The 25647-nt window shown below is 45.2% G+C and overlaps 1 protein-coding gene across 1 annotated transcript in view; it reads left to right on the forward strand.

The window, feature by feature from the left end:
• hibch (3-hydroxyisobutyryl-CoA hydrolase) overlaps window positions 1-25647 on the forward strand; it is a 155585-nt gene that overhangs the window by 120241 nt on the left and 9697 nt on the right. The window contains exons 11-12 of the mRNA XM_084309517.1: window positions 11792-11873; window positions 24909-25028. Of these exons, the coding sequence (XP_084165643.1) occupies window positions 11792-11873; window positions 24909-25028 (202 nt within the window). The remainder of the gene's footprint in view (window positions 1-11791; window positions 11874-24908; window positions 25029-25647) is intronic.

A 25647-nucleotide genomic window follows, 5' to 3' on the forward strand; every position in this document is an offset into this window, starting at 1 on the left:
AATACAATACCCCACCGCTTCTCGGTTCCTCTTCCTTTCTTTATGTGCAGCGGGCCAAAGCAGTCCATACCCGTTGAGTGGAATGGCTTGTCACCGATTCGGAGGCGACATGGAGGAAGGTCAGCCATCCTTGGTATGCTGGGCTGCGCGCGCCACTTGCGGCAGTCTAGACATGTTCGCTGGAAGCGTCGTACCGCCTCTCTTCCTTGTAGGATCCAGTAACGACGTCTGATTTCCGCGAAGACTCTTTCTGCTCCTGCGTGATGTACATCCTCATCGTATTTCTTTATAATCAGCTCTGTGACCTTGTGTCGGCTGTTCAATACGATCGGGTATTTAATGTCATCCGGTAGATTGGGGGCTCTGCGTAGGCGACCACCCACTCTGATGAGGGTATGAGCGTCGCTCTCGGGGGCCAGATGAATTAATCTGCTGTCGGATGGGACGGGCTTTCCTCCCTGTAGACAGGCCAATTCATCGGGGAACGAGTCTCTCTGGGCTCGCTGCAGTAGAAGCAATTCTGCTTCCTCGTAGTTAGCTGCTGACATATCAGCGGGGGACTTGCACTCCGGGTGGTACCGCAGGAATGTTCTTTGTTGTGCACTCTCTATGGACGTGCAATCGTCTATGTTAGGGTCGGTGGAGGCTACGGTGCTCAATCCACAGAACACAGACTTCTTATTTTCCACCTCCTCTGGACTTGCTTCCCTCGGGATAGGCATGGGCCACTGTCCTTCCGGGAGTCTTAGGAATGCGGGGCCGTCACTGTAAGCATTGTGACGGGTGAGGTCATCTAGGGGCATTCCCCGGGTGATGACGTCAGCTGGGTTCTGTTTTGTATCAACGTAGCGCCACTCTGTTTCTCCGGTTAACTCTTCGGTTAAGTCTTGAATCTCGGTGACTCTGACTCCCACGAAGACTTTGTACTTGCATGAGTCCGATTTGATCCAGGCGAGTACTGTCGTGGAATCTGACCACAGGATTGTTCTAGACACCGGTATGGTGAGCTCACGTTGGATGAGCGTGGCTAGGTGCGCTCCGGCTAGGGCTGCGCAGAGCTCTAGGCGTGGGATAGATTGTTGCTTGCGTGGGGCTATTCTCGAGCGGGCGAGGACAAATGCTGTGTAGATCTCTCCCACCTTTTCTTGGGCCCGCAAGTAGGCTACTGATCCGTATGCGACCTCTGAGGCGTCACTGAAGACGTGTAAGTCCATTTTACATGTGTCTGGCCTCACCGTGGGTGGGAAGTAGCTTCGGCGCATATTAACGCCTGGGAGTGAGTGGAGCTCCATCTCCCACTCTCTCCAGGTGGATGCAAGGTGTGCGGGAATGGGGTCGTCCCAGCCCTGGTCCTTGTCCCACAATGCTCGTACAATCATTTTTGCCCTGGTGGTGTACGGTAGAATACATCCTAGCGGGTCATATTGTCGGGCGAGTGTTGTGTACACACTCCGTCTGGTGGTCGGCGCCGCCGCCGGCCTTCCCTGCTCCGTAGTCAGGGGCTTGTGTCTGTAGTGAAGCGAATCTGTTTTGAATCGCCACACCAATCCCAGGGTCATCTCCTGGGCTTCTCCCGGGATTGTAGCCATCCAGGTCTCGCTGCTGGCTGCCTTGTCCTCGGAGGAGAGGCTGCGCAGTACTTGCGGATCGCTGCTGGCCCACTGCCTGAGATCAAAGCCGCCTTTGATCAATGAGGCGCGGAGTTTAATCAGGAGAGCCTCGGCTTCTTCCTGGGTTGAAAGGCTTTGTAGACAGTTGTCTACGTAGAAGCTGTTCTTTACGCTGTGTCGGACCTCTTCGTCCGCTGCTGGGTCCTCTGCTACATGTTTCTGTAGTGCAAATGTAGCACAGCAGGGGCTGCACGTCGTTCCGAAGGGGAGGACTTCCCATTGGTAGATGGCTGGGTGCTCATCTCCTGGCTTCTCTCTCCATAGGAACCGTAACAGGGGCTTGTCCTCCTCTACTAATCTCACCTGCAGGAACATTCCTTTAATGTCCCCGCTGATGGCCACCTTTTCCTGGCGGAAGCGGAGTAGAACGCCGAGTAGGGAGGGGCCGAGTGTGGGACCGGGCAGTAACTCTTTATTCAGAATTTGGGATCCGATCTGGTAGCTGCAGTTAAATACTATGCGGTCTTTACCGTTGTGATGGACCTTGTGGTGAGGCACGTACCACGATTCAGTGGTCTGGTCAGCCTCTTTAATGTCCATCTTTGTGACGTGTCCCGCTGTGATGAGCTTCTCAATCTCAGCGCGGTATACACTCTCTTGGGCGGGGTTCTTGGCTAAGCGCCGCTCCGTGTTCAGCAGGTACCGTTCTGTGGCGTCTGTCTTGGCGTGGAAAGTAGGCATTCCTTCTCGCCGCAGGAGTGGCGTGGCGTATCTCAACACGCCGTTGACCGGGACTCTCTTGGTCCCTGTCTCGAGGAGGTGAATGGCGTAAATGTCATCTTTAGAGCGAATGTCTTTCCTTCCGTTCTTAAAGGGCATTTGTTCCAAGGTCCATAGCCGCTCTACGTGTTGCAGGAGTGCGGTTTCTCCCTCCGTGACTCGGGAGTGGAGACATCTAGTGGCTGTACTTCGGTTGAGAGATTTGGCGAGCGGGCCTTGGAGAGTCCATCCCAAACGGGTCTCGACTGCTGCAGGACAGCCTCGGGGTCCGGTATGAACCCGGTCTATCGGGACAATGAGGTCTGCATGGTCGGAGCCTATCAACAGGGTCGGCATAGCATTGTCTATGAGCGGGATCGGTAACTTGCGCAGATGTACATATTTCTCCATCAGCTTGGCGACGGGGTATGTGTACCGCGACAGTCCTATTTCTTGGCTGGTGAAAGCGTCTGTAATCTGGTACCGTCGCTCAGGCTGGCCGCTTGCTGCGATAGAGAATGAGACATTCTCGCCCTTTATCGTCTTCAAATCTCGTCTTATTGTCCGAATTGTCATTTGGGTTTCGCTTCCCCGCAGCCCTAGCTGGGCCGCAGCGGAGGCGAGCAGAAGGGTCTTCTCTGACCCGTCATCGAGGACGGCGTAAGTGTCCAGGACTTTATTCTGGTAGCTTAGTGTCACACGCACTACTTTTAGGAGTACTCGGGCTCCACTGCTGCTGGCGGGATCGATGTACATGACGCTCGCTTTGCTGCTGGATGGTGCGGGTGAAGGGCGCCGTCTGGTACTGTCGTGAAGTATGTCCAGATGGGCTCCATCGCACTTGGTGCACCTTTTCTTTAAGCGGCATTCGGCTGCCATGTGTGAGCGCGCACAGCGAAAACAGCGCTTGTTGGACTTTATCCATTGACTTGCTTCCTCCGCGTTCAGCTTGGGGAAGGAGTCACATTGCGCTAGCCAGTGTTCTTTCTCACAGTAGGGGCACACTATCTTCCACTTCTCCGTTCTGGAGGGGGTACTGTGGCTCCTGCTGCTCGGTACTGACTCCGATTGGTGCATCACAGTCACCGATCTTCTTCCATCATTTAGTCGTCTGGTTCCTTCTCTGGAGCCAGGGGTGCTCCGTCCGAATGTATCTAGCCGTAGGCTGCTGACTTCTCTCGCCAGGAAGTCTGCTAGATCGAGGAGGTTCGGTTCGGGGCCATTCGGGTCTCGGTGGTCTCTCTGCCGCCTAAAACGCTCCTGTCGAGCGGGCGGCAGCTTCTCCAAGATCCTTTCCACATTTGAGTTGGCGTAAAGTTCATGCCTCCCCTTCTCTCTCTGCGCTCCCAACATCCCTACCGGGGACTGCACTCTGATGGACAGGTCGTCCAGTGCTCGATTGTCTATTGCTGGGGGTAAGCGGTCGATGTGTCGGATCTCCTGGATCACGTAATCCCATATGCGCCCATACCTCTGGTCCAATGCTACCAGCGCTGCTGTGTATGGGGTGGTGGAAGTCGCGTAGGCGAGCGCTATATTATGTGCGCGGGGTACCTTTAAGTGCTTCAGTAGGATGGCGTATTTATGGCGTTCATCCAATACATCCACCAACATGGTCTCCAGACACATGCAGAGTTCTGTATACTGGGCCCGGTTCTCTTGGGTGAAGTCGGGTACCATAGGCGTGCCAATGTATGACACTGACTGTGGATACATCGGCGAGCGTTGGGGGAGAGGCCTCCTAGGCGAGTCTCCTCCCGCTCCTTGGTATGGGCTGGTACCGGCAGTGTACCATGGCCCGCTTGTCCAGGTGCTGTTCCTCGGTGCGGGTCGTGCGTCGTGCTCACCCGTGTATAGAGTCGGGGGTCTGTAGCGCAGCTCCGCGTGAGTATAGCCTGGGCTGTACCGGACCTCCTGGTCCGGTAGAGTACTGTGCTGTCGTCGGGCGTGGTTCTCCTCCTCTTCCTCTTCGTCTTCAGTTAGGTCATCCAGTGCTTGTAGTCTCTGGGTTAGCCTCTCCACAGGATATGCTGCTCCTTCCCGGTTGCTAGGTCTCGCTTGGACCGGTGGGGGGAGGTGGTCTGTGGGGGGTATAGACCTCGTCTGTTGGTCAAGTTCAGGGTTGTTTACTCGGCTAGGGGATGCCGCCCTGGAGGTGTGTCTAGACGAGTTCCTGGAGCCTCTGGCGGAGGGAGAGGGTGTTGTCCGTCTGATCAGCTGTTCTATAGGTTGCGCTTGCTGTCTGTCGCGCTCTGCGTCCCGTAGAGCACCAGCAGCTGCTCGCTGGCTGTCTGCTCGGTCTCGGGCCACATTCTCTTCTCTCTGAATGCGTCTTATTTCTAGACGTATATGCTCTTCTTCGCTCCGCCGCTGGATCTGCAGTCGGTCGCGTTCAGCAGCGGCGTTCAGGCTGATGAGGAAGGCCTGGTGTAGGGTCCTCTCTGCCTCGCTGGGAGAAGGCGGTTGTATAGGGGAGCCTTCCCTCGGGGTGCTCCTTGCGGAGCCTTGGAGCTCTATCTCCACGGTGCTCTCCCCGTCTTCTTCTGTGCCGAGTTCTCTCTCGGTAGCGTTGTATTCCTCCCGGGACTCATCGGGGACTACTTCTTCAGTACTGGCGGGGTGTGAAGTCATGTCTGGTTCCCACTGGTCCCCACCGTGAACTTGGTCAGTTACATTAGAGCCCGTAGGGGCCTCTATGGTCGGGGTAGTCTGGGCGTTGGGGTTAGACATACTTTTACTTTCTAGTTTTACCGCGTTTACTGTTAGTAGAAGACTAGGTTGTTGACTGACAGCGTAAGCCTCTAAGTACTGAGGGAGCCGTCGTTTGCGCTGCGGGCGTTGGTTAGGAGGATCGTTTCGTGGAGTGTTCATCATAGGCCATTTCAATATTAATAACACTATATTAATATTACGCTAATTACCCTCCGGCTCGAAGGACCAATTGTAACTGAGGGGTACAATTCCCTGACTGTATTACTAGATATGATACTTACTACCACTACCTTTGTACTTAATATTCGGCCACCCAGTACTCGGCATAAATATATTATGATGAACACTGTCACGTAGATGAAACGGATCCAACACAAATGTACGAATTAGAAATAGGTCTTTATTTCTACACAGCGATGGTGTGTAGAGCAAGCACTTAATCAAATCAATCACATTTATGAATGGGAATTAGTATGCACTTTTATGGCAAGAGTATTCGTCGGTATATCAATAGAGAATGTCCAATCTCTGAAGGCGCAGGTGGTACATATACGACCTGGAATAGTTTAAGGAATAACAGCAATGATACTTTAATGATTATAGGCTGGATACACTAGGGGGGGTTAATCCGGTCGCTTGTAAGCCGACAGGAGTAGGAAGGGGGGGGGGGGTAGAGTCCGGCTGCCTCATCCGGCCAAGGGTATCCCAGGTGAACCCACTGTAGTGCCGTTCAATGCGCCGGCGATCCTTGGACCACAGATGAAAGCAGATGGACTCTTTGTGGGCCGGCGTCCTCCGGTCCACGGAGGAGAGACGTGAAGCGACCTCGTCTTGCAGAGCGTCTCCTCACCTTGCGTCCTCTCCAGGGGGGGGGGTTCCAACACACGGCAGTGTCGGGGGTCTTTATCCATGGAATAATCAACGTATACAAAGCATAATCCGTGCCTGGGAAGGCGGGCTGTCGTCGGTAGAATAATCCGGTATACAGGTCCACTCGCTCGTCGGCTCTGGGGCTCCTCGGGTGCAGCTTCACGTGGGGTCAACCACCCTGGATAAGCAGCCAGTTCTCTGCCCGAAACGATGGGGTACTGACTACGGTAGTATTCTCACCGCACGAAGCACTATATATTAACAGACTATTATTAGCTTAATAGACTACGTCCAACTCGACGATATAGTGCCAAATATGACTATTCAAATATTAATATACACGATGTCTCAATACCGATGGTAGGCGAACTTGGCCTTACTCCCACACGTGGCGTCGCGGGGAGGCTTTACGTCTGTGACTCTATTGGAGGGTAAGAAACTGGACTGAAAAGGAAGTCCTACTTTAGTAGCGCAGTATATATACGCACTATGAACAAATAGTCCCATTAGTGGTGCGGTAGCCAGATTCCTACGCGGAACTAGGACTTGTTCGTACATGTTGAGCGGTACGTTTGAACTGGGTCTGGGGGGTATGGCAGCCTGGCACCAAGGTCTCGACCAATAGTAGAATGGAGACTATTATGGGATGTTCAGTAGGCTAGAATGGATATTCAATGCATATTGTACAAGGAATATACAAGGGATATCAGGGAATATTAGAGAATATACAAATACAATTAAATATATATATATAATAAATATATATATTCGGTTTAATCTGGCCCTTCACAACACTAACCCAAATATAAAACTGTCTCTAGATTTTAGTCCTGATAAGATCCATTTTCTGGACTTAGAAATCACTAAAGACTTGAATGGTGACTTACATACGTCATTGTACAGGGAGTTAACGCATAAAAATACTATTTTACATGCAGAGAGCTTCCACCCCTCTACTTTGATCAACAATGTTCCGTACGGCCAATTTAAAAGAGTACGTAGAATTTGTGACAGTGAGGCTGATTTTAGAGAAAAGAGCGGAGAAATGTATGATCGCTTTAGAGAACGTGGCTATACACATAATACTCTTAAAATAGCTATATCTGAAGCCGCTACTGTAGAACGCGACTCCCTCTTAAAAAGAAAGACACTGAAAGAGAAAACCGATAGGGTGTTTTTCTCTACCACTTATAGTACTAAAGCCCTTGCTGTTCGCAATATAATTAAAAAGAATTGGAGCTTGATCCAATGTGATGAGTCCCTGTCTAACATTTTCCCTGACCCGCCCCTCTGTACATTTAGGAGAGCTCCCAATCTCGGAGATAAATTAGTACGAAGCCATCTACCGGCAGATGTCAAATCTACATGGCTACCTAAGCCTCCTATAGGAACGTATAGATGTGGTCACTGCAAACAATGTGATGTGGTGATAAGATCAAAAGCTTTTACCCACCCAGTTACAAAACAGACATATACTTCTAACAGTTTTATTAATTGTCAAACGACACATGTTATTTATATACTGTCTTGTTCCAAATGTGACTCTTTTTATGTTGGTCGTACGAAACGCCGTCTACTTGATCGACTGGCAGATCATAAATATGCTATTAAAACTAACAACATGGATTATGCAATGGCTAAACATATTCATGAAGTTCACCATAGTACCTCTGCTTTATTTACAGCTATCGGAATTGACAGTGTTCCACTCACGTCTAGAGGAGGTAATAGACAAAGAATTCTAAACCAGAAAGAAAGTCGCTGGATCGATAGACTACAGGCCACCTCACTCCCAGGTTTAAATTATTCCATAGACATGGTATAATTTTTATAGGCCAGTAGATCACTTTATTTATTTATTGTATTTATACATTGTTATTTATTGTATTTTGATAGACTACAGGCCACCTCTTTACAGGTTTAAATGACTCTACGGACATACTGTCACTTTTATAGGCTAAGTAGATTACATTATAGTATTATTATTCTTTGTCATGCATTACTCAATGCTCTTACATTGTTGTTTTTTGATAATTGTTTTTGATAATTGTTGGTAATTATTTATATTATTATTGATCTATTCTATTTTTGACTAATTTCTTTATGTTGTTATAATATTTTGAGCTTGTGTGTATATATACTTATATAATATACAAATTTGTTTTTCTATTTAGTATTATTGTATATTTAGCCAACTGTGCTGCCAGATATCAGGAGCAAATTGCACTCAGCTGCAACACTGTATTGGCGTGTTTGCGCTAATATATCATTTGCGCAATATCTTTAGTGAATAGGTCCTTAACTCATTCAGTGCCGGGATTTTCCTCATCCTGTTCTAGCTAGGCCACGCTTTAAAGATAGGGGTGTGTCACCTTGTTTGTAGAGCTATATCTATATTCGATATTATAGCTAAGGAGACAATACTATGGTCATTTGACAGTCAGTATCTTCTGTCGAACATGCAAAAAATAATAAATGTTTTCATGTATACGTTTGCGCGTTATACCGTGGTGAATATAAGTATAGTTTCGGAGTGATCCGGGCTAATTCCTGGAAAGCTGAGTTATAGGGCGCTACATGAATTCTACTAAAAGCATTGGCGTTTCATCCCTGGACACGCTACTATTTCCAAATCAAATGTATATAATAAAAATATAAATATGTTTCATCATGAATGCATGAAGGGGGTCGTTTCTGATGCTTTGATTGCCACTAACGGCATTCGTTTTGAACACTACACACACTGATCAGATGGATCGCTAGGAAAACATTGCAGGATCAAGCTGGAATTGACGTCAGATAGTCCTTACCTTTGATCGGGGCTATTTCAAAAAGAATATTCCAATTGTTTGATCGCCCTCTGGTCCATCTGATGTCCATCTGGTCCATGACATAATCCGGCACAACACATGCATCGAGTGTCCCGGACACTTTTCAGTGTGATCGAGTGAACCTCTAGGCTTCCCTGTACTAACATTCTCCGCCCGGTGGGATTTAAATGTAACACACGATCTGGAACAGGGTACTGCACTCTCAATACTGCCACCTAGCAGGATCTGGCCGGTACTGCACCCTCGGGGTCCCAGTATGCCTTTTAACAACATACAGGTCCGTGACATTGAATAGAATATAAAAAAAAAGAAAAAAAGGAAAACGGACCAAATAACGTATATATACGTGGTTGGCGTTCAACGGTTGTCGAGCAAACACGTATATAAATGTTGTTGGCGCAGATTGAGTTAACACATTGGACGCCAGACCTGAGATAAGTCGGGTTAACTCGCCATCGCTTGGGCGCCAAACCCGAGAAAAGTCAGGTTTTCTATCGTTATTTCTTTTATTCTATATTCCCATTCATAATCCATCGAGGGAGCCTGTGTTATCATTGGGGATGAGTCTGAGATCCCAAACGTCCAATACCGCCACCTTACGGCCGGTATTGCACATCCTTGGAAACTCTCTAGCTTGGGGTATACGTCGATCTAAAAAGTCCGGTCCGGGTTTTCCTAGTCGGGCATGACGAGCTGTTATAACACATGGATTGAGGATAATCAATCACTCCCGATTCATGTTCTTTGGTGGATTATGCTGGCAACATGATCGACATCAATACTTAGAATGGCGATCAGATAATTGGAATATTCTTTTTGCAGTACATCCTAGTCATGGTAAGGGCTATATGGTATCAATCTTGCGTTGATCGAAGAACCCCTTCCTAATCTGTAATGTGTGTGTGTAACGTATTCTGTTGGTGACGATCGAAGCATAGAAACCCCCCCCACCCTTTCATGCATGCATGATGAAACAATACCGATAATATAGCGTTGATTTCAGATTGATTGTTGATCCAGGCGAGTGAAATGCACTAAACGCTGCATAGTGGCGTTTCCTGAGATCAGAGAGAATTACTCTATAATTACTCTCTATAAACTATACTCATATTCACCACGGTATAAAACGGGAATGTATGGATGAAATTCTTTTTTCTTTTTCACAAATTGAACGATAGATACTCGATGTCAAATGGGCAATAGTTTTATATCCATAGCTATGATATTTAATATAGTTTTACCCCTGCAAACACCGGCATGTTTCCCTATTCTTTAAAACGCTGACATTCTTGCCACACGGCCCACAGCACCTCTGGCGCTGAAAGTGTTAAGACTGAGCACATAGCGGGCGCAAATCACACGCAGTTAAGGGTGCTATTAGCCCATAATGTCTTAAGCCTCGTCTTTTTTTATTTTTTTTTATTTTATCTTTTCCCCCCTCCTTTTTCCTACGATTTTCTCCCATCCCAATGTTAGTCGTTATGCCAATTCCCAATCCCCTTCCTGGTCGCTGCGCACTTATCCCCCACAGTCGGTCTGGGAGTGTGGAGGCTATCACGTGCTTCCTCCGACACACGTCTAGCCAATCAACCGCTTCTTTTCACCTGGCAGCGCGGACTCTCACTGAGAGGGTGTAACGTGTGGAAGGATCACACTACCCCCCTTAGATCCTATCCGCGCTGAGCAGGCGCCCCGACCGAAACTGTAGGAGTCGCTGTTTACAACGACCCGGACCCACCCCGCCAGCTTTCCCACCCTCTAATACAGCCAATTGTATTAGTGTGAACGGCCAGCCAAGCTGGTGACAACGCCGGCGCTGTGAGCTGGATTCGAACAGGCGAATCCAGCGTCTCCGGTGTTGGTGACGAACGCAATCTCCGCTACGCCACCTGACCCCCTAAGCCTCGTCTTTTTAATTAATCACAGCCGTTGCGATAACTTAAAATAGAAAAATCCCCTTCATTTTGAAGAGCTAATCCCCCTCCACATAACGTTTTGTTTACATAGTGATGTCACAGTGATGGTCCAATCAGTATAAAACCAACCTCATAAACCAACAACATGAACTTTGTCTGTCTTCAGAGAGTGCGGTATTGCATATGAGCTAGTATGAAAAGATCATTTTTGCCTGCTTAACTCTGGAGTAGATACGCTTTACTCACCAAATACAGTGAGTGTACAGGAGTTTCACTTGGTGACAATGGTGCAAAAACATATACATTTACATTTAGTCATTTAGCTGACGCTTTTATCCAAAGCGACTTACAAGTTCTGTACGACAAGCCATCAGGAAGGGCACAACTCTATCAGCTGAGCAACAATGTTCATCAAAGTGTTGAGTGCTACAGTGTAGGTTAGTTTATTAGGACAAGTGCATGACAGTACGGTTAGTTAGGGTTAGATATATATATATATAATTTTTTTTTTTTTTTTTTTTTTTTTTTTTTATTACTTACAAAGTTCCACAGTACGTCGGACAGCCATGATGTAACGACAATAGAACCTCACATAGTCAAGTCAAGTCAAGAGTTTTATTTGTCACGGCATACAGGTATACAATGAAATGTGGGTGGTCTTGCCCGCAACGATGTGTAATAACATATAATAGAATCAACATTGTGCAATAAACAAGTAACATTGTGCAATAAACAAGTAACATATTAGGGCATATTGGTATATGTACATAAGTTATTTACAGAGCATGGAGGACATGCTAGGTCCTTTGGTAGTGTCTTTCTGTACATGCTCATTTATACAATCTCCGGTTATACTAAAGTGACCTTTCCTTAGTGGCCATAAGTGTGGGCGTGTGCAGCATGAGTGTGTGCTTGCTCATGTTAAAGTGGCTGCTAGTGTGTGAGCGTGTACAGTGTGTGTGCTCATGTGTGCTTGTGTGTGGAGAGTTCAGTGTTCAAGGCTCTGATGGCTTGGGGGAAGAAGCTGAGCCGAAGCCTCTCTGTCCTAGTTAGCATACAATGCTAACAAAAGTTTCCTGCTGCTTTCCTTCAGGCTGTTTGGCTCTGGCAGTGTGGAGAGGATCCTACAGGACCTGAAGGCAGACGGCTCACCATTCGCCAACAAACAGGCTGAGGTGGGTTCTTCACCAGTGCTGTACAGTAGTGCTAAATAAAAAGAAGGGCCAATTATGAGGTCCAGTTATCACTCAGTTAGAAGGTAAAGTCTATTCCATAAATACAGCACGTGGGTAAACTGGTAGGTGTTTTGGGGGGAGGGGGGAGTCTACGAGTCCTGGCTAAGTAGGAAGCTGTTGAGGACCGATACCATCTCCCAAAGGAAAGTTTTTTTTTTAATCTACTTTTTCTCCTCCTTTTTCTGTGATTTTCTCCCATCCCAATTTACCTCTCGTGCCAATTCTCCCTCCCCTGTCCTGATCGTTGCTCGCATGTGCCCCCCACTGGCCGGTCGTAGGGAGGATAGAAGCCCATCACATGTCCCCTCCGATACCTGTGGAGGCAGCCAGTCACATCTTTTCACCTGCCAGCGTGGACTCTCATTAGCGAGGAGCAGTGTTGGGCAAGTTACTTTTAAAAAGTAACTAGTTACAGTTACTAGTTACTTCTTCCAAAAAGTAACTAAATTACTTAATCAGTTACAAATTTTAAAAGTAACTAGTTACTTCAGAAAGTAACTATTGCGTTACTTTCAAGTAATTTTTTTTACATAAACAACATACACAAATCTAAACTATTTTAATGTTGCTGTGGGACAAAGTGAGACTAGCCTCCAATCAAATGCCATGTATGTAGATATTATTATAATTACTATGTTTATATAGTGGATCATACAAATACAATAGATGTTTTGGAACTTTTGATATCATGTATTGCCCCTCAACAGGCCACAACTGGGCAACATTAAATTATGCTTGTTAAGCACTATACCAAAAATAAATAACAAATATATACTGATTGATTGAACATTTTAATTAACAGATTGCAGAATGGGTACACCCGGTACAGTACAGTACAGCTCAATACACACAATTGTTAAGGGCATGCAGACCAGAGAAAGACTTTCATCTTGTTTACATCAGGGTCCCCCATTTTCAATTCATGACATTTATGACATACACAACATACAGATATAAGAATCTAATCTAATCATCTAAACAAATCTAATCATGACATTTAAGACATGCATGACATACAGATATATATATATATCTCTGACTCTGAGCACCTGAAGACTGTGCTATTAAACCAGTAAGTGCAACACTGTCAGCAGAGTAGAGCCTCCACTACTGCAGTGCAACACACAACTAACACAAGAGGCGAACAAAAAACGCTCATGGAGCTGTCATTGACTGCTCGCTTGTGTTGTTCGTTGGATTCGTTTTGGATTATTTGGCCGCCAAACAAACTATCAAAACGTACACTACACGGACCGCGGTGAGAGAAAATGGTGGTTTTTCAATGTATGTGATGTATAGATTGGGGAGAGATGACAGCTAAAATGGTAAAACAACGAAATGTGCATGGAAGCAGGAGACGGTGATAGAACGGTGGTGGAACCAGTGGTTTCACAGGCACAGGCCGCGTCAGCGAGGGTTTTGTTATGAATTCCTTAGAGGAACATCTGAGATTAGAGTGTACTGTCTCCCAGGACAGGAGGGAGAGAGGTTCATCTTAATGAAACGTGAGTTTATTAGTGTTAAAGGTTATTCAGTTGTCATGACAACACGTCGCATGACAACCAGAAGGCGGGGCCGTCGTTGCGACGACGAACATCTATAAGTCGGACGGTGTTTCCGGGTGTAAGGCAGACTAGAATCTGACCGAGAGCGAGTAGGACTGAGATCACACAGAGGACCTTCTCTCCTCTCATCACGAGAGAGGGGGGGGGGGGGGGGAGGAAGAATGCCACGACATCAGTAGCTTCGGCTACCACGAGGATGGTCTTAGGCTAACGAACAGGCCTGAACACTATTGGACTGAATCACAAAAGGACAATCTGAACACACCGAAAGATCATTAGAATAGACTCTTCAAGGACGATACAATTTGATAACATCTGATAACATCTGATTATGAGGTTTCTGTTTAGAGAAATAAAACAACGCTTTTCCTCACAAGGTATCTCACGTTGTCGAAGTGTCGAATTCTTACGGAAGTGGAGGAGTATTATGGTTTATGGATTGCACTAATGGGGGAAGATAAGGATCTTATCTACCAGTATCGGAGACGTCAGGACCATTAAAAGTACACAACGCAGAGGAATTGGATGGAGAGCCAAACAGACGAAGACGTGATACTGGCCAGTTTGATCAGAATCTTACAGCGGTCTCACGCTGACTGAGTCGCTTGTGTTGTGGCTGTGTCAGACTCTGGAGGCACCCGCCCACCTCTACCTTTGATTGGCTTACCATGACATTTTACTCAACCTCTGCCAATCGCATGACATTTTACACCAGTGCTGAGGTTGGCTGAGAAGGACAGTATGCCTCTCGGCGAAAGGATCTGTCTGATGAAAAAAAACAGCTTCAATCATAGACAGTAACGCGCCGCATTTTTTGGCAGTAACGGTAACGGCATTATTAAGATTGGAAGAGTAATCCGTTAGATGACTCGTTACTGAAAAAACTAACGCCGTTAGTAACGCCGTTCTTTATAACGCTGTTACTCCCATCACTGGCGAGGAGTAACGTGTAGGAGGCTCACACTGCCCCTGCCATTTTCCTGTCTCTGCTGTGCAGGCGCCCTGACCGACCTGTAGGAGTCGCTGTTTACAACGACCAGACTACCACCCTTCGACTCCCCTCCCGCTAACTCTGCCAATTGAGTTAGTATGACGGCCGGCCCAAGCCGGAGGCAATGCTGACAGCCGTATTCGATACCGGTGTCTCTTGCCTTGGTGACGAGCGCAATGTCCGCTGCGCTACCCAGCCGCCTCCAAAGGAACGTTTTTGAAATACTAGATGGTTGCCTGGGTAGGCAGGGTAGATCCTGGTCCTCGGCTAGAGGGTGACACAGTCACTTCTGTAGTCATGGATGTTGTGCATGGGTCCTCCTAGCCTGACCCGTCAGACCCCTGGAACATGCGTCTCTCTTTCTTTCTCTCCCCCGGGTTAGACATGTCTCTCTCTCTTTCTCTCCCCTGGGTTAGACACGTTTCTCTCTTTCTCTTCCCTGGGTTAGACACGTCTCTCTCTTTCTCTCCCCTGGGTTAGACACGTCTCTCTCTCTTTCTCTCCCCTGGGTTAGACACGTTTCTCTTTCTCTTCCCTGGGTTAGACACGTCTCTCTCTTTCTCTCCCCTGGGTTAGACACGTCTCTCTCTCTTTATCTCCCCTGGGTTAGACATGTCTCTCTCTTTCTCTACCCTGGGTTAGACACGTCTCTCTCTTTCTCTCCCCTGGGTTAGACACGTCTCATCTCTCTCTTTCTCTCCCCTGGGTTAGACACGTCTCATCTCTCTTTCTCTCCCCTGGATTAGACACGTCTCTCTCTTTCTCTCCCCTGGATTAGACACGTCTCATCTCTCTCTTTCTGTCCCCTGGATTAGACATGTCTATATCTCTCTCTTTCTTTCACGTAGGAAGTTGTTTGGTGCAGGTGCATATGATTTTTCAAGGTGACAGTGGCTCCGGAGGTAGAGCGATCATTTGGTAATTTGGTCAGGTTCCCGGTTCGATCCCCGCTCCTCATGGCAGCATGTCGGAAATGTCCTTGAGCATGACACTTAAGCAGGTTGGCACCTTGCATGGTTGCCTCTGCCATCAGTGTGTGTGTGAGTGAATGGGTGAATGTAAGGCATAAGTTGTAAAGCGCTTTGAATAAAAGTACTGTATAAATGCAGTCCATTTACCTGCATTTATTTATATGTTCCCCACTCACTTCCCTCCACCCCTTTCTCCTTCTCCCCTCCTTACTGCTCAAAGTCCACCGTTGGGCATATCCTGCATGGTAACTCCTGATGTTAGCCTATCCTGAGGGGGGGATTTGGACATTTACCGGGGACGAAGCGTGTTTAGTCCCTTGTTTGAGCCGAATCTGGGTTGAACGTGATTTGTGGAACTCCCTCTGGTGTTCCCTCTGACTTCACTGACCTTTAGGTAGTAATAATAATAATACATTTATTTTATAGAGCGTTTCTCAGTAACCCGAAGTCGCTGACAGTAGGCAGAGAGAAAAAAAACAAAGAAACATAGAACCACAGGGAAAGCAGGGAACAATATGAAATACACAGGAACATAGAGACACAGTAACAACAGGTTGGAGGAGGGTGGTTATGGGTAGGGAAGGTTAAATGCCAGGGAGAACAGGTGGGTTTTGAGAGGGGATTTGAAGGTGTACATTTACATTTATATTTAGTAATTTAGCTGACACTTTTATCCAAAGCGACTTACAAGTTCTGTACGACAAGACAGCAAGAAGGGTACAACTCTATCAGCTGCGTAACAATGTTTATCAAAGTGTTGCATGTTACAGTGTAGGTTAGTTTATTAGGACAAGTGCATGACAGTAAGGTTAGTCAGGGTTTTATTTTTATTTTTTTATTATTATTATCATTTCAGATAATGGTTAGAGTGAGGGAGAGTCTCTGATGGTCTGAGGGAGGGTGTTCCAGAGTCGGGGTGCAGCATGTGAGAAGGCCCGATCACCAAAACGTTTGAGTTTGGATGACGGGACAGTGAGGGAAGCAGTGGAAGAGGACCGGAGGGAACAGGTGGGGCAGTAAGGGAGAAGGAGGTCAGTCGGGTAGCGGGGGGCCAGGCTATGGAGGGCTTTGAAGGTGAGGAGTAGTATTTTGGAGTTAATGCGTTCCTTGATCGGGAGCCAGTGGAGAGAGTGGAGGACAAGAGTGATGTGTTCACAGGACCGGGTGTTTGTGAGGAGGCGGGCAGCTGAATTTTGGACCATCTGAAGTTTATGGAGGGAGCGGGAGGTGATGCCAGTGAGGAGGGAGTTGCAGTAATCAAGGCGGGAGGAGATTAAGGCGTGTATGAGGGATTCAGCGGCAGGGGGGGAGAGGCAGTGTCTAATTTTGGCGATGTTGCGCAGGTGAAAGTAGGAGGTTTTGATGATGGAGAGGACATGGGGGTCGAATGAGAGGGTGGGCTCCAGGATGAATTCTTTTGTATTTCGACAGGTACATGGGTATCTTAGTGCTGTAGTCGTGTATCTTGTAGACCAGGCCCATTGCAAGTTGCTGTACTCTGTCGTCTACTCTAAGCCATCCTAGATTGTCAAAATGGGCAGGGGTAAGGTGGGTTTTGGGAGTAAGGCCAAGCAGTAGTCTGACCAGTTTGTTTTGTGATGTTTGTAGCCTTGTTTTTAGGGCCTTTGAGGTGCTTTGGTACCATGAGGTGCAAGCATGGTTGTAGAACCCTTGAGTGCTCCTGTTAGAGTCTTCAAGGTATTCTTATTTACCAGAGAGGAGATCCTGTACAAAAATCTTGTTCGTTGGTTGACTTTTTTTATTACATTGGTTGCCATTTTGTCACAGGAAAGATTTGCCTCTAGCATGGAACCCAGGTAGGTAATTTCATCTTTCCTTGTGACAATATTGTCACCCACTGTATCTGAGAAGCCGTTGGCCTTGCTGAGTTTGCTATTTGATCCAAAGAGAATGGATTCCGTTTTACCCAGGTGTAATGATAGTTTATCAGCGAGCCAGGTGCAGATTCTGCCGAGTTCAGAGCTGAGGGATTTTTCAACCTGCAACTTGTCCCTGTGCTAGCCTATCCTGAATGCTAAGTCCTAATGCAGCTAGCCTATCCTGAATGCTAAGTCCTAATGCTAGCCTATCCTGAATGCTAACTCCTAATGATAGCCTATCCTGAATGCCAACTGACAGAGGCTATCCTGAATACTAATTCCTAATGCTAGCCTATCCTGAATCTTAACTCCTAATGCTAACTCCGGCTCCTAATGCTAACTCCAGCTCCTAATGAATGCTAAGTAGTTCATCTGTAGTGTGTAGGCCAAGCGTCCTGCTTCTTTTTAATTCAAAGCTAATGTGGGGTTAAGCCCATGATGCTTATCACACATATCTGTCCTACTGGCTGAGAGATTTCAAACTGGTCTGCGCTGCTGCTGATCATTTGGCCATGAGAAGAGATTACGAGTAGAGAACTAGATATGTCATCCACTGGCTGCTGTGGGATATTTGTGGATATCCTGATGAAGAATGTCTCAGTCAACCGAGGCTTGGATAATAACAAGGGTTTATTAACCAAACAGATAGAATACATAGAGAGAATGGCTGAGGGCTTCCCCCCAGGTGATCAGCTGAATTTACCCAGGTAAGAAGACCTGGATAGATCTCGGGAGGAGACCTATATAGTTAACAAGGGGGGGATGTGGTCCCATTTGATAGGTCAGATGGGGGGGGGGGTACAGGTAATGGGGACGCAGGGGAGGGGAGTGTCTTATTCCACAGAGAGGGGGGGGGCACAGGTAAAGGGGACATTTACATGAGGACATATTATACCACAATACTCACTTTTCTTTCTTATAATGTGGGTGAGATTAATGTATAATATACCAGGATTGTTTGGAACAGGTAAAAGTGGGGACCGATGTAATCCCACAATACTCACTTTTCTTTCTTATAATGTGGGTGAGATTAATGTATAATATACCAGGATTGTTTGGAACAGGTAAAAGTGGGGACCGATGTAATCCATCGGTTATCAGATAATGAATAAAATAGAAAATAATTAAAATAATTAAAATGTTGGCCAATGTGTTCTGTTGGTTGGCCTAATAGTTTAAACTAGTATTATTTATATACATGATTCATGACATGATCGACTGGACTGCGGTCTGTGTTATTTTGATATCAGAGATGTGGGAATAGATATCACCCTTTTCTTTTATTTATCGCTCAAAATATCTATATCAATGAGTGGTCCTCAACTCTGATATCAAACAATAATTAACATAATCATTAGAAGCTATCGCTGTGCAAATATCTTGGCATACCTTCAGTCGTTCATGTCGTGACTCAGGGGAGCTAATGTGATGGTTGTGCATACAGGCATCGTAATAAACCAATTAAATACATGCACTGTCTCTGTGTGGTCAGAGTGCACAGGGTGAAAAAACAAAATTGTGTGCATAATTATTAGGAATGGGATTTACACATAAGGATTAACTTAGTGGCTAGTGTGTACAAAAACATTTTAAACCGTTAATCTAGTGGTTTGTATAAAAAACTGATATAAAAGGTGATTATGATAATCGTTATGCATTGTTCTAGTATTTTGCTGTGGTGTATACTATCAATGGTCAAAACAAACTTGGTGTCTTGGAATAAACCAACTGGTTCTGTCTTGTTATCAATATAACTTTCAATGTGACTCTGTGATAATTCCTTATTGTTATTATAAATTGGTTATTGCAATCTTATTGGTTGTATTTCATCATATTCTTAGTTCATAATTTTCTTGATACATATGAACTTTGTGAAACAGCTCTTGTTTGTGAATCTGACAGTTGCTGCGTCGCTGTTGACCATCTGTTCTCTGCCAGGGATGTGTCCTTCTGTGGTGACCTGCTGTGTGTTGAACGTATCGTACATTCAGTTGATGTTTCTGTGAGCCTGTCGTATGGCAGTAAGACAGTAAAAAGTAAATAAATGCATAACAATTTGGACAATGTGTGTTCAGAAGTCTCTTGGTCCACAGGTCTCATTTGCTATGTGTCTCTTCTTGACGATGCAGTCGGGAATATTCACTGGTCGCCGTCCATTCCCTGTCAAGGGTCACTTGTAGCAGTCAACTATAGTGGTCTTGCAGACTCTTTTCCTGGAGCCTATGTTGTTCTCCACCACCATCACATGTCTGCCACTGTGCTCACGCTTGACCTTTATCAGGCCTTGAGACATGGCGGTAGGGTGGTCTTGAACGTGCTGTGTGGTGGTTGGTCCCCCGCTCCCCGTCATCGCGGTACCAGAGGGGCGAGGGTTTGCTGGTGTAGTGGCCTGTCTGTAGGACGCTCTCTCTCACACGGATGACAATCTTGTCATGGGACTCCACCTTGATGGTCGGGGCTTTGGTTCCCATCTGTAGGTGATGGGTTTGGTCTGCCGTGGTCTGCAGTGCCGGGGTGGAGGCCGTCAAAGGTTGATCTCCTCTTCGTCAGTGTCTCCTTGGTCAGTCTCCTTCGTGGTCCTCTGCTCCACTTTCTTGGGGATGGCGTCCCTGGGTGGGCTGGGTTGGTTCTCTCACGGTTGTTGTCGTCGCCCTGGTTGTGTCCGCAGCTCCTTGGCGGCGTCCCTGGTGGTAGTATGCTGTCGTGGGTCGCTCAGGTCGCTGGGTTGTGTTCCTCCTTGCCTGGTCGCACCGTCGTTCGTGGTTCAGGTCACGCGTCGTCTCACTCGTCCTGTCCTCTCACCAATTTATGATCTGAGGATGATAAAATTTGCCTTAGAAAACCTCTTCACATAAATTATTCAACGCCTTTCTGCTAAAGTGGAAATTCATTTTTGGGGTTAATTTAATTCATTGTATAATACCATCATGCATTTGATATCGTTTGGATCCGATATTTGCATGGAATCAGAAACATTTCCTTTTATCTTTATAATCTGTGATTTCAAATTGGAGTTGACCTTACCTCAGGCCGCGTACGATGGTGTGCTTCTTCAAGATACTTACCTCGCCATGACTTCTCGGTTGTTCTTCACATCTCAGTGTGGCTCATCATAGCATAGGAAAAAACATAAAACCTAGACAGCCAGTTAATTTTGCATGAAAAACAATCATTCGTTTTGTCATCTAACCCTAACTAACCTTACTGTCATGCACTCGTCCTAATAAAACTAACCTACACTGTAGCACTCAACACTCTGATGAACATTGTTATTCAGCTGATAGAGTTGTGCCCTGCCTGATGTCCTGTCGCACAGAACCTGTGAGTCGCTTTGGATAAAAGTGTCAGCTAAATGATCAATATTGATGTTTCGCTGGTGTTCTTGATATTTGCAGTCATAGAAATGTATTAGTTTGTTAAAAGGAAGAGTCATGCATGTTATTAGTTAGTGGAAAAATAGAGTAATTTCCTGACTGCATTCATCAGGGACCAGTGAATCATGGTGTTCGCTATGGCAAGCTGATCTTAAAACATTTCATTCAGTGCATTTTGTGGCTCTCTGTTGTTATCCATTGTCAGATGAGTCTCTGTGGTAACAAAGAGAAAATCTGCATCTAAAGCGATACTTCCTACTATACTAAGTATAGTGGAGATACTAAGTTGAGTCTCTATAGGTGTGGTCAGAGTCCTCTCTAGGCATTTACATTGTCTTTCAGCTCCACATCGTCCTCAGCTGATTTTCGTGTTCAAATGTAGATTATTTTGGGGTCTCAATTTAAATGATTGTAGCTGGTCTCACTTTGTGTCTTGTCTGTGTTCAGATGCAAATCACTGGAGTTTCAACTTTTGTGATACAATGTGTTTTCACCCCATTCTGCATCTTGACCCAGAGCCAGATCTCTTGGTTGTCTGTAACCACAAACACATGTTAATTTCCCACTCTTTTCTTTTATTCTGGGTGAATCCTCTTTGACTGTCTGTGTGCTCAACAAACATTAGCTAGTCCTTCTCTATTTCATCATCTCACTCATCAATGTTACTGTGGAAAAAGAGGAGGCATGATTTTGGCCTCATTTAAACATTATCTGCATTTATTCATTATCTCTAAAGAAAGGTTGTTATTCTTTCTTTAGCTTTTAGATCAAATCTATCCAATTGATTAGAATCCTATTTAAAACTAGCTTTATGTTACTTATAACGTGTAAATTAAAGCAACATAAACATTCAAGTGATCTGAGATAGTTGTAATTTACTATAACTGAGATGATAGTTGTGTATGTACAGTTTCTACCTCAAAATGTATATACTCCCTTTTCTTGACTCCTTTTGTATCACAAACAGTACTGAATTTGCAAATCTGGTATGTCATAAATGTATAGATGTAGCAGTACTGACTATCTGTATGTCATGTATGTCATAATATGTCCTGATGAATTGAAAATGGGGGACCCTGATGTAAACAAATCTGGTATGTCATAAATGTATAGATGTAGCAGTACTGACTATCTGTATGTCATGTATGTCATAATATGTCCTGATGAATTGAAAATGGGGGATCCTGATGTAAACAAATCTGGTATGTCATAAATGTATAGATGTAGCAGTACTGACTATCTGTATGTCATGTATGTCATAATATGTCCTGATGAATTGAAAATGGGGGATCCTGATGTAAACAAATCTGGTATGTCATAAATGTATAGATGTAGCAGTACTGACTATCTGTATGTCATGTATGTCATAATATGTCCTGGTGAATTGAAAATGGGGGATCCTGATGTAAACAAATCTGGTATGTCATAAATGTATAGATGTAGCAGTACTGACTATCTGTATGTCATGTATGTCATAATATGTCCTGATGAATTGAAAATGGGGGATCCTGATGTAAACAAATCTGGTATGTCATAAATGTATAGATGTAGCAGTACTGACTATCTGTATGTCATGTATGTCATATGTCCTGATGAATTGAAAATGGGGGACCCTGATGTAAACAAGACGAAAGTCTTTCTCTGGTCTGCATCCCCTTAACAATTGTGTGTATTGAGCTGTAATGTATTGTACCCATTCTGCAATCTGTTAATAAAGTTTTCAATCAATCAATCAAAGCATCTATATTTATGATTTTCATACTCACCGGGGAAAGTTGTTGTGTTGACGTCGTATATTATAATCGAATAGTGGTTCCAGAGGCTGTAGCACGTTACGTGTCGTCAATGCAATGTTCGGCTCGTTTCTCCGGTGGTCTGGGATAATGCACCCCGCATCTCGCCACCGCAACTCAACATTTTCCAATAGCAGCGCGCACATACATATACAAATAAAACATATACTACAAGTGGATTTCACGCACCTTCGGCCTTGGGCACATTAAACCTTACCGTTCGCCCAATGATAGTTTCATATCGCACTTTTGTATGACGTCATCAGCCCATGCGACGTTCACGCGTTGTCATTCGCCCCGGAAATAACGCTTTGCAATCCTGCATACTAGTTCCGCGAGCTCTCAATAGCCTGGAATTTACCTAAACCAGCGTTTTGTTACCGAATGAACGCGCCTGTGCATATGTGAAACGTAAACAAACTGAAACGATAAAACTATACTTCCCCAAATGGTCGTTCCCGTGGGCCGCGGAAATTACTATCCTAGTTTGTCGCATGAACTGCACCTCAATGTTATTCTCTGTATAACGGCACTCGTCTCAATGCTCGGCGCGATATCAGTCGGCATATTGTGCAAATACAAACGAGACTTTAAACAGACAAACAAACATTAATACATATAAGTTAACGTGTGTGAATATCTGACTGTATTGGATCGCTGTACGTTTAGTCGGCCAGCACTCTGCTGCGACAAGGCATTTATACCCTTGATCTATCTATACATCGTTTTTTAAAACATAACGACCGAATCCTGAACTTCGAAATTTAATAGCGATATATTAGATGTGAATATACCGTTTAATCTTACTCTCGGTCTCTTAAACTCGCGACTAATGTCCTGTTTAATGTACTTTCCGCGACTGATGTCCCGTTTAATGTACATTCACGTACTCCCGGGGCATCGCGTAATCATGTACTACTAGGACATCGCGTGATCATCTTCCCGCTATCTGTATTGATCAATTGGTTAATTTAATCCAAAATACATCGTTTTCAGGAATGGAAGAGATTGTGGGCTCAGTTTGAGGTTGAAACAATGAATATTATGACGCTACTCTGGTAATTTCTAATTATGATTCCATCAGCTTCTCGGTCCTAACTTCCCGCCTCTTTGCAAAGGAATCACAGAACGTTTTTAACAGAGTAGCGTTTTCAAGGATATCACATCATAATAAGCTCACGTATCTTCTTTTGTTGCCTATATTTTTAGTCTGAATTAGACTTGGGTTAGCAAACCAACAACCTTACTGTGTGCCTTAGCTTTTGGTCGGCTCCGACTCGACCAGGAATAGCACTTCAACCTTTGTGCCTAAACTTTTGGGAATAGCACATATAACCCATCCTTTCAGAACCGCCTGATAAGGACCCAGGTGCACGCGCGCCCTGGTAACGATTCTCAATACAGATCAGATATATTAATGCACATTATTCTTACTCAGCCATGATCTCAATATTTGACAACATTCTGTAATGTTCACCTGGCACAGAGAAAAGCGGGAAGGTTTTAATTCCTTGCCATACAATTTTGGTCGACCATCCTATTATACTCACTTTTCTCTGTATAGTTGAAACAATACAGCACGCCGGTAGGACGCAAGAAGGTCCATCACAAGTTCGTAGACGCCAATTGTGGGATATTTGTGGATATCCTGATGAAGAATGTCTCAGTCAACCAAGGCTTGGATAATAACAAGGGTTTATTAACCAAACAGATAGAATACATAGAGAGAATGGCTGAGGGCTTCCCCCCAGGTGATCAGCTGAATTTACCCAGGTAAGAAGACCTGGATAGATCTCGGGAGGAGACCTATATAGTTAACAAGGGGGGGATGTGGTCCCATTTGATAGGTCAGATGGGGGGGGGGGGGGGTACAGGTAATGGGGACGCAGGGGAGGGGAGTGTCTTATTCCACAGAGAGGGGGGGGGCACAGGTAAAGGGGACATTTACATGAGGACATATTATACCACACTGCCTATGACATGAAGAATCCATGACAATACACAGGGGCAGTGTGTGTCTTTTGCAAATTGCTGTGCTTTAATACCACCCAGTCATCCATTTTATGGCTTAAAAACCCCAAATAAATTATTTTAGCTGAAAAAAAGTCGAGCAAGGTTTAAGCAACTTTTTTCTTTGTTTTCGGCGAGGAGATCATTTAAAGGTTAGAGAAGCTCGCTTGTGACCAGTTTGAATATTATACTCAACAAAATGTCTGAGAAAATGTGGGGCAGGGAAAGTAATGAGTAACGCTGTACCCTCCAACTACTGTCCCCAGGCATGGTGTCAATAAAAAAGAGCAAGTCAGCGCACTCAATCCTCCCTGAATAAACAACCATCTTGCAGTTCAAGCGTGGAGTTGTAAGGATCCAAGTAAAGTGTCTTATTTTGGTCTTTTTCCAGACCCTCTCCAGGATGTCTCCCACATCACTGAAGATCACCTACAGACAGCTAGAGGCGGGTGGCTCCCTGAGTCTGCAGGATGTGCTGGTGATGGAGTACAGACTCAGCCAAGCCTGCATGGTATGAGTCAACCTGCCCAAAATGTACAACATCATTAACTTTCGTCCACCTTAAAGGGATAGTTCAGGTTTTCATGAAGCCTATCTGATTAACTGAGAGCCATTTTGATCTAACCCATAGTTTTTGTGAACGTGTTTTTGATACTACATTCTCTTGAACACACACCTCACAATCTTACCTAAGGAAAATTGGCTCAATTGCAAGAAAAATAATAGACAGTTATGATATTACATTCTGCTCAGCATAATTTGTATGCAAAATATTGTGGTTCCCTGCTTTAGTCTGTTGACACATTTCTATACTAAATGCTTTTGTAGTCCTGTGTCATACCTAAATGTCATATAAGTGAATTGTATAGAAACAACTCACCAAAAGTGACTATTGCACAACTGATTTGACAAAAGAATTCCACTATTGGGGGGAAACATTACCTTTAGTTAATCTTTAACTTGATATTTCAGAATCCGGTGATGTATGATAGGCTGCAATTACTGTTGTTGGCCCTTGATCAAAATTAAAAAGCTAATGTACAAGAAGCGAAGGGAGTACATGCGTACAATCTGTTTTTTGTTCATAAACTGTTTGAGATCATGCTTTTTTTTAGTTTTGTTACATTTTA

This window comes from Notolepis coatsorum, assembly GCF_963971535.1.
Source record: "Notolepis coatsorum genome assembly, chromosome: 3".
Taxonomy (NCBI): domain Eukaryota; kingdom Metazoa; phylum Chordata; class Actinopteri; order Aulopiformes; family Paralepididae; genus Notolepis; species Notolepis coatsorum.